This window comes from Pieris brassicae, chromosome 8, assembly GCF_905147105.1.
Source record: "Pieris brassicae chromosome 8, ilPieBrab1.1, whole genome shotgun sequence".
Taxonomy (NCBI): Eukaryota; Metazoa; Arthropoda; class Insecta; order Lepidoptera; family Pieridae; genus Pieris; species Pieris brassicae.
The window spans coordinates 13,557,819-13,570,475 of NC_059672.1; the positions used below are offsets into that span (position 1 = coordinate 13,557,819).

The window sequence follows — 12,657 nt, forward strand, 5'->3', positions numbered from 1 at the left end:
GTTTTAGTTTAAAAAAATTGTTTAATATTTTTTTAACATTATTTACTCCAATTATATATAATACATGGTAGGTATAGACGAAGTCAAACATCATGAGCAACAGCTTTGTGTCAAACCCATCAATCCATGACATGTGTGAGACACACAAACATTTACTTGTCTATAAAATAATAATAAATGATCTGGGCAAAATCCCATTTAGGGTTGTAGCGCCTTTGGACAATAATTATTATTATTTAGCGATTTCTAAATTAAATAAGATTTAAAGAATCAAGCTTCATGAACTATTCACAATCTACAAAATATTAAAATGTCTTTCTAAATATGTTGTTCTAAGAGTTTTACGTTATTTAAAGTTGCAATTATCTATGTCTTTTATTATTAAATAATTACTAACTAAAAAGTTTTAATGTAAGAGTAGTGAGTATAACTAATTAGTCATTTTATGTATATTACTAGTAAAAGCGAATCAAATTCTTTATCTAATAGGTAAACAAACCACAACAAAGAGAAAATTGTTACAATATCAATTATTGTAATACCATGTTTAAATGTACCACTTCTATAACCAGCGTGATACTTGCATGTCTATACTCTGTGGAATGCGGAATGGAGTTCGGTTGACATTGATTGTTGAAACTTGTGTATATCTGTATTTGTGTATATATCGAAGTATAAATGTCGGGTTCTACATTTTATTATTTTTATTTACTTCATGTCAGTATTTGTCAGTATTCTTAATGGTATTATTGGCATAGGTTGTGTGGTGTGAAATATTGTTATCAGTAATATAAACACGATCAAACATAAAGTATATCGAGTATAACGCTATCTTATCTTGGGCGTGCACAATAAATCGATGATGATTTTAAGTTAATCCAAAAGAAGATTTCAGCGTAATTTACTAAAAAAAATACAGAATTACAAGTAGTAAGCCACACTAAAAATCAGTGTAAAATGCAGGCCACTCAACGGGAAACAGCAGTTTCTATACCGCTTACACCGACGAGATCGGATTTATATTGGAGAAGGATTTTCAACAAGGTATTCTGACAATAATAATGCTTTAGTATAGGTTTTACGTTGAAGATGTCGTCTGCACTCTACTAATATACATAACAAACCTTTAAAGTGAAAGTAACATCTATACAGTGTTGGTTTTAATATAGGTGCTTTGAAAGTCTTACTTGGTAAATTGTTGTTCATATAGATATCCATATGACTGTAGTTTATCACTGGTTATGACAATAATTATATTCAATAGATTAAGACAATAATTATTATAAATTTTAATTGTTTGGATTTAGTTATTGTTAATTTAATTAATAGTTTCACAAACATGTGCCAAAGTTTTAATTCATCACCTACTATCTGAAAAGAATGCTTAAACATTAAAGCATATGACATCTGTAAAGTTTTTGATTGTGTCCACATATCAATATTAAATTCAAACAAAACTAAATGATGATATCATTATTATATTTCATATTAGTTTTTGTGAGTTAATAGCTTTGAGGTATTTTAACCACAATTGACATAATTTGTATTTGAGAAAGCACTGCCAGGCTATTGGCATTATTCCAAAAGAAGTTTTTTTTAAATCTATTTACAACTTTAGTATATTAAATGTATTTCTTATTTTCCTTGTAAATATTACTCTATTGTATGATACTTATGTTTGTGATATAATATTATTTAATACAAGCATATTACTATGTGCCATGAATATATTTGAAAAGATTCTATGAAAAGCAAACAAGACAGTGTGATTCATAGATGTTCGAAAATTTTCCTTGTATAAGTTATGATTAATACTTGAAGTAGGTAATTTATCCAAAATACTTTTTAGATTTATTTTTATAATTTATTCAGCTGCAAAATACACAGTATAGTGTGTGTAGTCTCATAATTTTCATAAGCATATCATGCCTTTCAACTTTAAGCAGTCATAGGATAGAATAGGTTCGTGCCAATATGCTAAGCTCTTCACTACTGAACATGGGCGATATATAAGTATGCTTTAAAAAAGTTTTATTAATGTATATTTGGCAATATATAACTGTCACTAAAATAACGTTGATGGTTATGGCACGAGATTCAATGTAAGTAAATTTTAAAATACTGGCAGTTCAGCGCGTCTTCACCTGCGTTAATTTTAAAATCTCTACATGCCATGCGCGCGTGGTACTCGTCAATGATTTTCTTACGGAATTATTCAAATGATGGCAGGGGCAATTTTATTTAAAACTATAATCTTTTTAAAAGATTCGAAATTAATGATTTAAAAAAAATAGCTATAAAATGGCTATAATGGCGTCGATCTTAAAAGATTCAGAAACTACACATAGCGTTGAGTCTGGCCCCGTTAAAAAATTTCAATAAAATTTGGACTACAGTTCGTGCTACGTCTTGTTTAGTTTGCCAATTCAAAAAATGAAAACTTAAATCTTTTCTGTTCATGATATAATATTAGGCTTACATACTACTATAATGAAATAACTAACAGGATTTCAAAACCAGTGTCAGTTTTACATAATATGTATTACGTATATCATACAAGGCTCTTTAAAAAATCCTGTTTCTTGTAGGCATTGTAAATTCTTGTTGATTTTAATAAACGATTATTAACAGATATAAAATCAATCTTTAAAAATGTAAAGAGGCGAAAGATGAAAGAAAACAAAATCTTCTAACGATTTTCACTTAACATTCTGATTTGTAATCAAATTATTGGGCAGATTAGCACTTACTAAATGAAAACGCGAATAGTTTCATTAGCTGAGTTAACCCATTGTAATCAGAATAAACAATGACGAACAATCAATATTTGTTTAATATGATGGTAGTCATTGACCGAATTCTATTGAGATTAGGGCATGCAATCGAGCACAAGTCGGATTTAGATTGCCTTGCCATAGTAAGGGTCACCCTAAACTAATCGTTTTATGAATCGTGGTCGGGGCGTCTGAACATAAGTAGTAAACACCGCCTTTTAAAGGGTTTGGTGGACATTATAGTATAGTGTCCCTCACTTTCGCTTTATATTTACATAAAAACATTTTTGCGTCTGTAACTTTCACTGGCATCATTTTTTTTCTTTTTACGTTATAATAAATATTAATAATGCATTATTTTTTACCAATGGCACTATATTAAAAAAAACATTTGTTGTTTAATTTAACCAGTGTCATTATGATACCGTTTTATATAAAAACGTAAATACATATAGGTTTGCCTTGTAAGTATTAATATTGCGTATTTTTTTCAGTACGACAGAGACAACGATGGTCGAATATCATACGTAGAGCTTAAAAATATAATCGAATCAAGGGAATACGATCATGACCTACCCGATAATGTAGTGGAAAAGATCATGGCATTGGCAGACCGTGACAACTCAGGTTATCTCGAATTCGCCGAGTTTGTGGAGATGATGCACAATCCAGCTTTAAAAGCTGTGTTCGGGCACTTTGTTGCGAGATATGTGCATTCAATTATACCACATCGAGGACCAGTGGATACGACAGGTATATTTATTTTTAAAACGATTAAAAGTGTTTATCAATATTCAAAATATAATAATTCGCACATATCATTTAATAATATTAAAAGCGTAAATTTGATGATGACAAAATTAAAGATCGTTCTTGTATATCTTTATATTTGTCTAACGTGTATTTTGCTCTAAATATTTATACAACTTTTTAAAATTAAATAGTAGGTCTATTTTAAATTTTAATTTTCAAGTTTTTGTAAGGATTTGATTTGCAACATTTTCCCAAACCAGAATACATATAGAATAATATCCAGTATATTTACTATAAAATTTATTTATTTCATAAACACATACAATCCCGAATGAAAAGGATGATGCATGATAAGAATATTAATGCCTGAATTTAATATTAATAGCATGTTTTATACATACAATTAATGTAAACATGTACATATCGGAACACTGTAATAAATAGATACTAAGCTGTATAAAACTTGTAAATAATTGAACGTTATCAACAATATATTTTTTTCAATAGGAAGGTGGTCTGGATTCCAGCCAGTCTCGTCGTCAGATGGCGGTACTTTTTTGAATATTTTTTTGTGTCATTGGTTTTTGTCAATTGCCATACGTACGCATCATTCTAAATTCAAAATTCATTTTCATTCGTTTTTTGTGTTGCTAGCGTGGTATTTTTGACGTTAAAAATATAAGTTTAAACTAACTTATAAGTGCGAAACCTAGGTCAAACTTTATCCCAAGTTTTGCAAGACGAATTTATATACATAGAATAATGCTTTGCTTATACTAAAATCCAATTTTATAGATAAGTTTAATGCTGGATAAATGCCAACAAATTAACACGATAAAGATATTGATAACGATAACGGGTGACATTGTAATAGGTTTAGGATAGTATATTTTCGTATTATAAATTATTAACCTGAAATATTACTGTAAGTTTTAATGGATTTTTTTCACAAAGGATATTCTAAATTCTAATATTATATATGTATATTATTACGTAAAATAATATCATTGATTAGAATAAAAAATTCTTTCAAAATTTATATGAATAAATAATAAAAAATCTAATATAATGGTCGTCGCCATCATTTAGGATGAATAAATGTCTATCGTTTATTAAAGCAATAGATATTAGCTTACGGTCGCGTAACTTCACATCAATAAAGATTTTTATTCGTCAGGGACCTTCAGAGAAAAAATAATACCGCTGTCATACCATTTATAAGCAAGGCTAGAACAAAAGTTACTTATTAAAGTACATTTAGAGGAAGGAATTTGAGTTATCACAGAGTACGTGAGGTTTTTGTCAAATGATAGGATTTACCACTGTTTTATTAACATGAGTCAAGTATCCAAAACGTATTTTTAACAAGTAATAATAATTGAATTATATTTCGAAATATTCGTTGAATGAAACGTGACGTCATGCAAAAATAATTGTCAAAAGAGGAAATAAATCGGTCAGGGCGTTAAAACCAGGTGAATGGCCTATTGATTAGTTTAATACTTTAAACTAGTATTTAGGTCTGTGTGAGTAATCCGTTAAAGCACGGAGGATTAAATAAATAAGTGACATAAGTAAAACTTATAAGTTATTGGTTTATTAATTTCGTGGTACTGTCGTATTATTCCTAACATAAAGGATAATAATGCTTGTATTAAAAAAATCAAATTCATTTATTCACATACGTAACACACTGTATAGTTATGAACTTTAAAAAAGGAAATATATATGAAATGCTTCTAAATATACATTTACTGCCAGTTCTCAAATCAAGGGCGTAGAACGAAAGAGAAGAACTGGCAATAAAAATGTTACTTACCTACAATGTTAAATAAATAATAATAAATTGTTTTGAGAGAGTATTTTACAAAATTTAGAACATTTTAAATGTAATATATAATTCTTATATTGTCATTCTTACGCCCAAATTGATTTTCGAACAATAAAAATGTCGTATATTATTGTATATACTATATTTATGATTCCTGGTTGTCAGTTAATTTGTATAAATAAGTGACCTTCGTTAAAAACGACGGACACAGTTTGTTTTACTACCTGTTTCTTATCACTCTGATAATATGCTATTGGTCACTCGTATAATGTTCCTCTGTCGTGTGTATTAGGTTTGCTTTATTTTACTTCTAGCGATTACTAATAATAACGCCAATAGAATTTTCTTGAGAAAAAAGACGTAACCATTTTAACTAAATTGCTAATTAATTCTTTAAAAACAGTTGTTTAGCAAATTCCGAAGATAACTTTGTTGGCGAAACTATTTAACACATATTTTTGCTAAATAAGCTTTAAAATAACATAACAAAGTTTATTAACAAATCTATTAACATAGGAGCACGAAGGACGGAAAACATTCAACAAGTACTAAGGCTAGAAACAGATGTATCAACAAACATAAGAACTATTCATACGCCAAGATCACGACCGAATGGTAATACCAAAAATAATAAATAACTTTATTCTTAGACACGTTAAGATAAAATAAATGCAAGTAGGTTGTCATATTTCTAGAACTACTTTCGTATATAGAGATTTATAGGATCACAGATACATGTCATATGTATATTTAAGTCAGCAGATGAAATCGCGGGTCAACTAACAGCTCTGAAAAAAGCGTTTTGGCCTTGTACACAATTTATTTGACCCTGAAAATAGCGCGGTCGTCGTCTTATTCCTTTAGGGTCCAAACGAAAGGTCAAATATGTTAATATTTATATATGTAGTATTTGTTTTCACGTTTCGAGTGATTTTCTGCAGATAACTATTTGTGTTATAAGAGTTGATTAAAATATTAACGCCATCTATGTGCGCGAAGTTAGATTAGTGCTCTGGAGTTTTACAAGATGTCTTTATGTATAGAAAATTGTGGATGATTAGACGATCTAATGAACAAATTCAATGAAACGTTGAAGGAATCTTCCTGCCGCACATATTTTGTCTTTTGTACGCATAAAGTGTAAAAAATACACTGATAGACTTTCCTAATCATAGAAATAGGATTAGAGCTATTTCTATAAGGTTTTAATCCTTTAAAATTAGATTTAAAAATGTCTATCCTACAAAGCCTGCAATCGCCTTTTTATGTAACTATCTAGTGTGTCTATTAATAAAATAGGGTTTACGGGTTGAAATAGAAATGTAAATTAACCAATGAATGGAGTTTTACCTGTAATCATGATTACAAGATCGCGACCCTTGAACTAAGCACAATCGCCTCGAGTCTGACTAGTTCTACTTAATATTGAGCCCTGTGATGCACGTATTTATTGTTGAGACGTGGGAAAATATCGATTATTTCCTTAAAATTGGAAACGTAAAGTTGCAAGTTTGTGAACATTTTGGTAATAATTTCAAATGAATTAAAATTTATAGTGTAGTTGGTTAAAATTTAAGTTATTGGCATGGTGGTTTAATAATTTTGTGAAAATGTCGTTTAAAACATATAAAACACAAAGTACCTGCCAGTGGCCAATTAAAACTATACTTACGTATGTAAAGCAAGCGTACGCGTATTTTGGTATGTAAATTTCGCTATCTGATCACTTTAAGGTACATTAAAATGCAATTCTTGTACATCAATTACTTTTTTGCTTTCCACGGTCATTGGTTCAAAGGTGACGGGATAATATGCTATAATATTTAATACTAAAAAAACATTCACATAATTGTACAAGGTCAGCATTGTTGTTCTCATTATCTAAACCATTGAATAAGGAAGGTTCACAAAAGCAATACAGCTTAATGAATTCACCTTCCTTATTTAGCTTTTAATATAGCATGCTATAAGTACTAACAATTTTCTTTTTTTTTTCCACCCCTTACCCACTGTTTGTATGTGTTTATCCTTATGTTACAATATTTTGAATATTCACAATTGAACTGTTTTTTTGTTCCAATTGGTTGCGAACGTAAAATTCTAAAATTCGCTTACAATTACTCTATTAACGACAATTTGCCCTTTTCAACACGCGACCACTTAATTGACTTAATGCGTCCTGCTATGTTGTAATGGCCACACTCGTGGCGCGTGATCTATTTCTGATCTATTGTTATCAACTTTATACCATTTCTTAATTATTAATTGCCTAATATTTCTCAAATTGATGTCTTTGTATGGCGTCATCTTGCATGGATATTACATGTCTTTAATAATGTATTGTACCAAATTCTAAAACAAACTCCATACGCAACGTAACTTTTATATTACATATTTATATGATTTCCCCCTATTTATTTTTCCCGAAATGTATTCCGGCTCCCTCCCGTTCCCTTTGTGTTGCGTTAACCAGTCCGAACTCGTAGCAAGGCAGTATTCACGTACACAGACGGAACCTACGAGGAGGAGTACAGTTGCTGGCCACCAGCCGTCTCCATGATCATCATATCCTTGGTGGAGATTGTCCTGTTCTGCTACGATGAAGCCCAGGGGAAAACAGCTGCGACCGGACCGATAGCGAAACTATTCCTCTACAATCCACGCAAAAGGCATGAAGCATGGAGATTCCTGACATATATGCTGGTGCATGTAAAGTAAGTATTATTTAAAACGCTTCCCCTGATCATAGGCCATTTCATTTAAATTTACGAGGGGGGGGGGACATTAGGCATGCGATCTTCATCCCTGATGTAGCCTAATTTTCATAGTACTAATTCTTGCTCCTGCTATTACGTTATTATATTTATCATAGCATGTATAGGTATATTTTTTCAACCGTTTCGACCTCCGATATTTAAAAAACTAACAAACACACGCGAGAAAGCCTTCAAAACGACAACTAAAACCGGAAAATCAAAACAAATATGAAAAAAAAAAACATTCTGCTGAATCACTAATCTAGGCTACAACTGGAGAAGAGTCGCAAAGGATAGAGAACAGTGGAAATAGTTAGAGGTGGCCTTTGCCAAGAGACACACCGAACTCCGAGATATTATACTCTAGTGAAAATATATTAAAGACCACAGTTTCGGAATGTAATATATATGCATAACATTTATATTATATACATATGTGTTTTAATTCGTCAGCCGAGAGACGTACATACTACATTATCTTTCTCAAATTTCAGTGTAGTACACCTACTTGTCAATCTTCTGGTGCAGCTGTTCCTCGGGGTACCATTGGAGATGGTTCACAAGTGGTGGCGAGTGGTTCTCGTCTATCTGGCCGGAGTAGCTGCCGGGTCACTAGCCACCAGTTTGGCTGACCCCAAGGTCTACCTTGCAGGCGCTTCTGGAGGAGTGTATGCGTTAATTACGGCGCATATAGCTACTATTATTATGGTAGGTTATTTTAGTAGAAATAAACTAGAATTCAGCTTCCACTTCCATATCAATGTTATAATTATTTAGATATTGAACAAATAGTCATAGAAAAAATTTAATACGTCTTTGTTATAATTGGTTTAACCAAATAAAAAAACACTAAATAATTTCTTTAAAGGCGTCTTATGAAGCAACTTTTTGTACAGTCAAAAAAATTCGCACTTCTCAGTAATGAGTCGGAGATACTGATTTATGCATCAACCTCTTGCCATTGGTATTTGGCCATCGGCCTCTTGCAATAAAAAACCTTGTACATATACAATGTGGATAACATTACAGAATTGGGCAGAAATGGAGTTTGCAATAATCCAGCTGCTGGTATTTGTTCTTTTGGCGGGGGTGGACGTCGGTACAGCGGTGTACGATAGATATTGGAAACAGACGCAGCAGAATATTGGTTACGTTGCACATCTTGGAGGTGCCGTTGCTGGTAAGGATACGTCTTTTATCTCAAAGGAATTCTTATCACTACATAGACGACCCAATGACATAGCAAAGCGATCCATTTCCTAGGGCATACTAAGAACTATTTCGATGTTTTTTAATATTATACTGTGCAGTTTAACTCAATATTCACACGTTTACTCCGCGGTAAATAAATATATATATATATTAACAAATCACTAAGTGGGCTAAACAAATTTATATACCATATTTCAATTCGCATCTCAAGTACCAATTTCGTTTTGAGCCTTGATGTATTCGTGTCTTCGTGTACAAAAAATGGTTTTTAAAATAAACATTGATTATTAAATTAAAGCCCTCCTATTTCGCTGTCTTGTTAAAAGCAATGGCGTTACTGTCGAATCAATCTAAAACTGAATACTTTTAATTTATTTTATAAAAATGTCCATTTTAATTACACTTAATAAAAATTAAAAATTGGTGACGATGATTTCAGGACTTTTGGTCGGAATTGGCGTACTCCGAAACCTAGAAAAGCGCAAGTGGGAGAAGAGGTTGTGGTGGGCGGCAGTCATACTATACTTCTCTTTGATGATCGCCGGAATTCTTGCCAATATCTTCTGGGAGTCACGGTTCCTATAAATGATCTCTACTTAATTAATAAGTATAAAAATATATGATTATTACATATATACTGCATGGAACGTAAAGAATATGTTGATGGGAATGAAATGTTGAAAGTAAGTTTTTGATAAACATACATTATTAATTAATTACGAAATTATTTTTAGATTGTAAATTCTTAACAAATTTTGAAAATTACGTTAAAAAGGTTGGGATGAAATTGGTATTCAACTTCTAACCTAAATGTTGACTGGGTAATATTGATATTTATATGGCAGCTCAAGTGCTATATTTACTAATCTTAATTGCTGTACTTGTTGTTTCCATAAAATTTACGTATCCTAGTAATTATGACAGGTACTTCGATTATGAACCCGGTGGTAGTGTGATATTAATATTACTAAGGCGCAGCTATTAGAAGAACCGATTCGGTACGCATTAAAAATAAACACTTTACTGGATTAAAGACGTTTTAAAATTAATTAATTTTAATATAAAATTACACATGTGACTCCAGTCAAGACGTCAAAAAATACACTCAACATAAACAATTTTAAAATTGTGAAACATATGTTTAATTTGTAAAGGTTATATTTCAGTTACGCAATTAGTTTAATGATTTATATTGATAATTTATTACCTTAATGATAAGTGCCTGTTTTGTATTTATATGTCTGCATGAGTGCTCAAATGTGTAGCTATGAAACTGCGTTATGTAAGTCAACCTCCAAAAAGTCTAAATTATTCATTAAAATGTCAGAGAATCTAACAGAAAGACAATAATAGTTAAAAGATTGCATAGAGTGATTTAGTTCTTGTTAATAAGGTGGTGAAAATGCGGCTAGAAAATATCAAAAATCAAAACAAATCTCTTCAATACGTATTGATGAGATTTGTCAAGTATTATTGCTCCCTGCCGCAACATAGTGCCAAATGTTCTTAGAATCTAAACCTAAACGTTACGTGTCATATTTCTCCGTCTTAGTCTATCTAAAATAACTACAATTTTAACTTCATTGTAAGTGTGATAGACAAGACATTTCGCACTATGTTGCAGCGGGGAGAAATTACACTTAAGAAATCTCATCAATACATATATAAACTGTAGAAAGAATGGGTTTCATTGCTTACTTACATGATAGACACAAAAACTCTGAATCTAATTTTTAAATTGTTTTTATTTTACACTATCGACAAGTTGGTATAGTCTGATCTCTGCCTTAATTTTCATGTGAAATGAGACTTCAGAGGGAGTAACCACGACAGTCACAGTTGGACTGATAAGATCACTTTACTTTGTTATGCATTAAAAAGTAAATCTTAGCCCAAATAAAACATGCAAATGACTAGAATTTGAAGTTATGTCTCAAGTGGCCATTGTAGAATGTAAGTCAGTCTTTACTCGATCAAGCTTACTGTATGACTCAATATTTATAACTAAAAAAAGGCTTGATAAGTTACATTATGGTTAAAAAAAAACAGTATTTTTACACCGTCCCTTGTAATGGTTGTTCGTAAGTAGTTCGACAATACAATTTTGTACGTCCTTTAAGGATTAAACGCACAAGTTTTCGAGAATTTATGAAATGGTACTAAAACGGCATATTGCCTGACCTAATACGGTACTGACTAGCGTGCCTTAAGTATTTTTGTATTTTTTACTATTTAATTAGGGTTAGAAATAAATTTAGTAACACGTATTGTGAGTTCCGTTATTTTAATTACCAAATACAATTGTACCTAAATAAAATAGTTAAGATTTTGAAATTGTATGCAGTAAGTATTTATACTTTTTGATCGCAGTAGTACTTTGAATATAAGTATAACCATGCACAAAATCAGTAGCTGCTGTAATCTTATGTTATTTTATTAAGCAATGTTTGCAAATATGTATAGATAACTTGTGCATTGACATTTTATGTACACTTAAATATACCTGTGGTATAAATGATTTTTATAAACTGTAACTTATAAACAAGTGTTTGTTTAGCTGCCATTAAAATTTCATTTTTTATTTTCTGAGATGTACATATTATTGTGTTCATATTGTATAGTTTTCACTAATTTCTCAAATGTATATTCAACAAATACGGTTTTGTTACGCATATTATAGCTTTAATCCCTGCTAATTAAAACCCCACAGGATATTATAATAATTTATTATTAAGTAGCTCCTTTGTGTTACAATTTGTTAACATATTTTCTGCATAGAGGAGTATCTGAAATTCACCCAGTTTAACTTCTCCTATTTATAGGAGGTACTTGCAACCACATCTCAATAGTCCATAATATTCAACAAATACAATGTACCTAAATCTAATGCTGCCCATATTTTCCTCAATTTCATGTATTTACCAAACATTCTATATTATTTTTTACGGTATATTTTCATGTATTGAAAACTAGTTTGAATTTAAATATATGTCTATTGAATGATTTGTCTTTTTGAATATTCATAATTATACTGTTATCAATGTCTTAATACTACAGAAACGGTTTAGTGTACTGCCACTCCCACCACTGACCCACTAGTCTGCGCGAAAACCCTACCAGGATTTTAGACCGCAGGAGTGTTACAATTTTTGTTAGGTTGACTACTATTATACCTCGTTATAGAAAATATCTTTATACTTAATATAAAAACAAAAGTATTTTTGTTCCGAGTTAATGAAATAACGAGTGCAAATTAGAATTAAATTTGTTCGCATAATCGCCACGCCGGTCGTCTTTCTGCTCAGACTATCACCAAATATAATAATAGTCA

At 30.9% G+C, this 12,657-nt stretch overlaps 1 protein-coding gene across 4 annotated transcripts; it reads left to right on the top strand.

Annotated features, from left to right (window-relative positions):
* The first annotated feature begins 689 nt into the window (after positions 1-689).
* LOC123712959 (rhomboid-related protein 2) lies at positions 690-12,329 on the top strand. 4 transcript variants are annotated; one of them, XM_045666373.1, is made up of 7 exons: positions 690-1,044; positions 3,269-3,527; positions 4,035-4,076; positions 7,868-8,072; positions 8,609-8,822; positions 9,144-9,294; positions 9,766-12,329. In XM_045666373.1, exons 1-7 carry the CDS (start codon positions 958-960, stop codon positions 9,909-9,911), a joined length of 1,104 nt encoding a protein of 367 aa, XP_045522329.1. In that variant the 5' UTR covers positions 690-957; the 3' UTR covers positions 9,912-12,329. The 4 variants fall into 4 exon arrangements, with proteins under 4 accessions (XP_045522329.1, XP_045522330.1, XP_045522328.1 ...); XM_045666372.1 differs by having other exon boundaries at positions 691-1,044; positions 7,832-8,072; XM_045666374.1 differs by lacking the exon at positions 4,035-4,076 and having other exon boundaries at positions 7,832-8,072.
* The last annotated feature ends 328 nt before the right edge of the window (positions 12,330-12,657 follow it).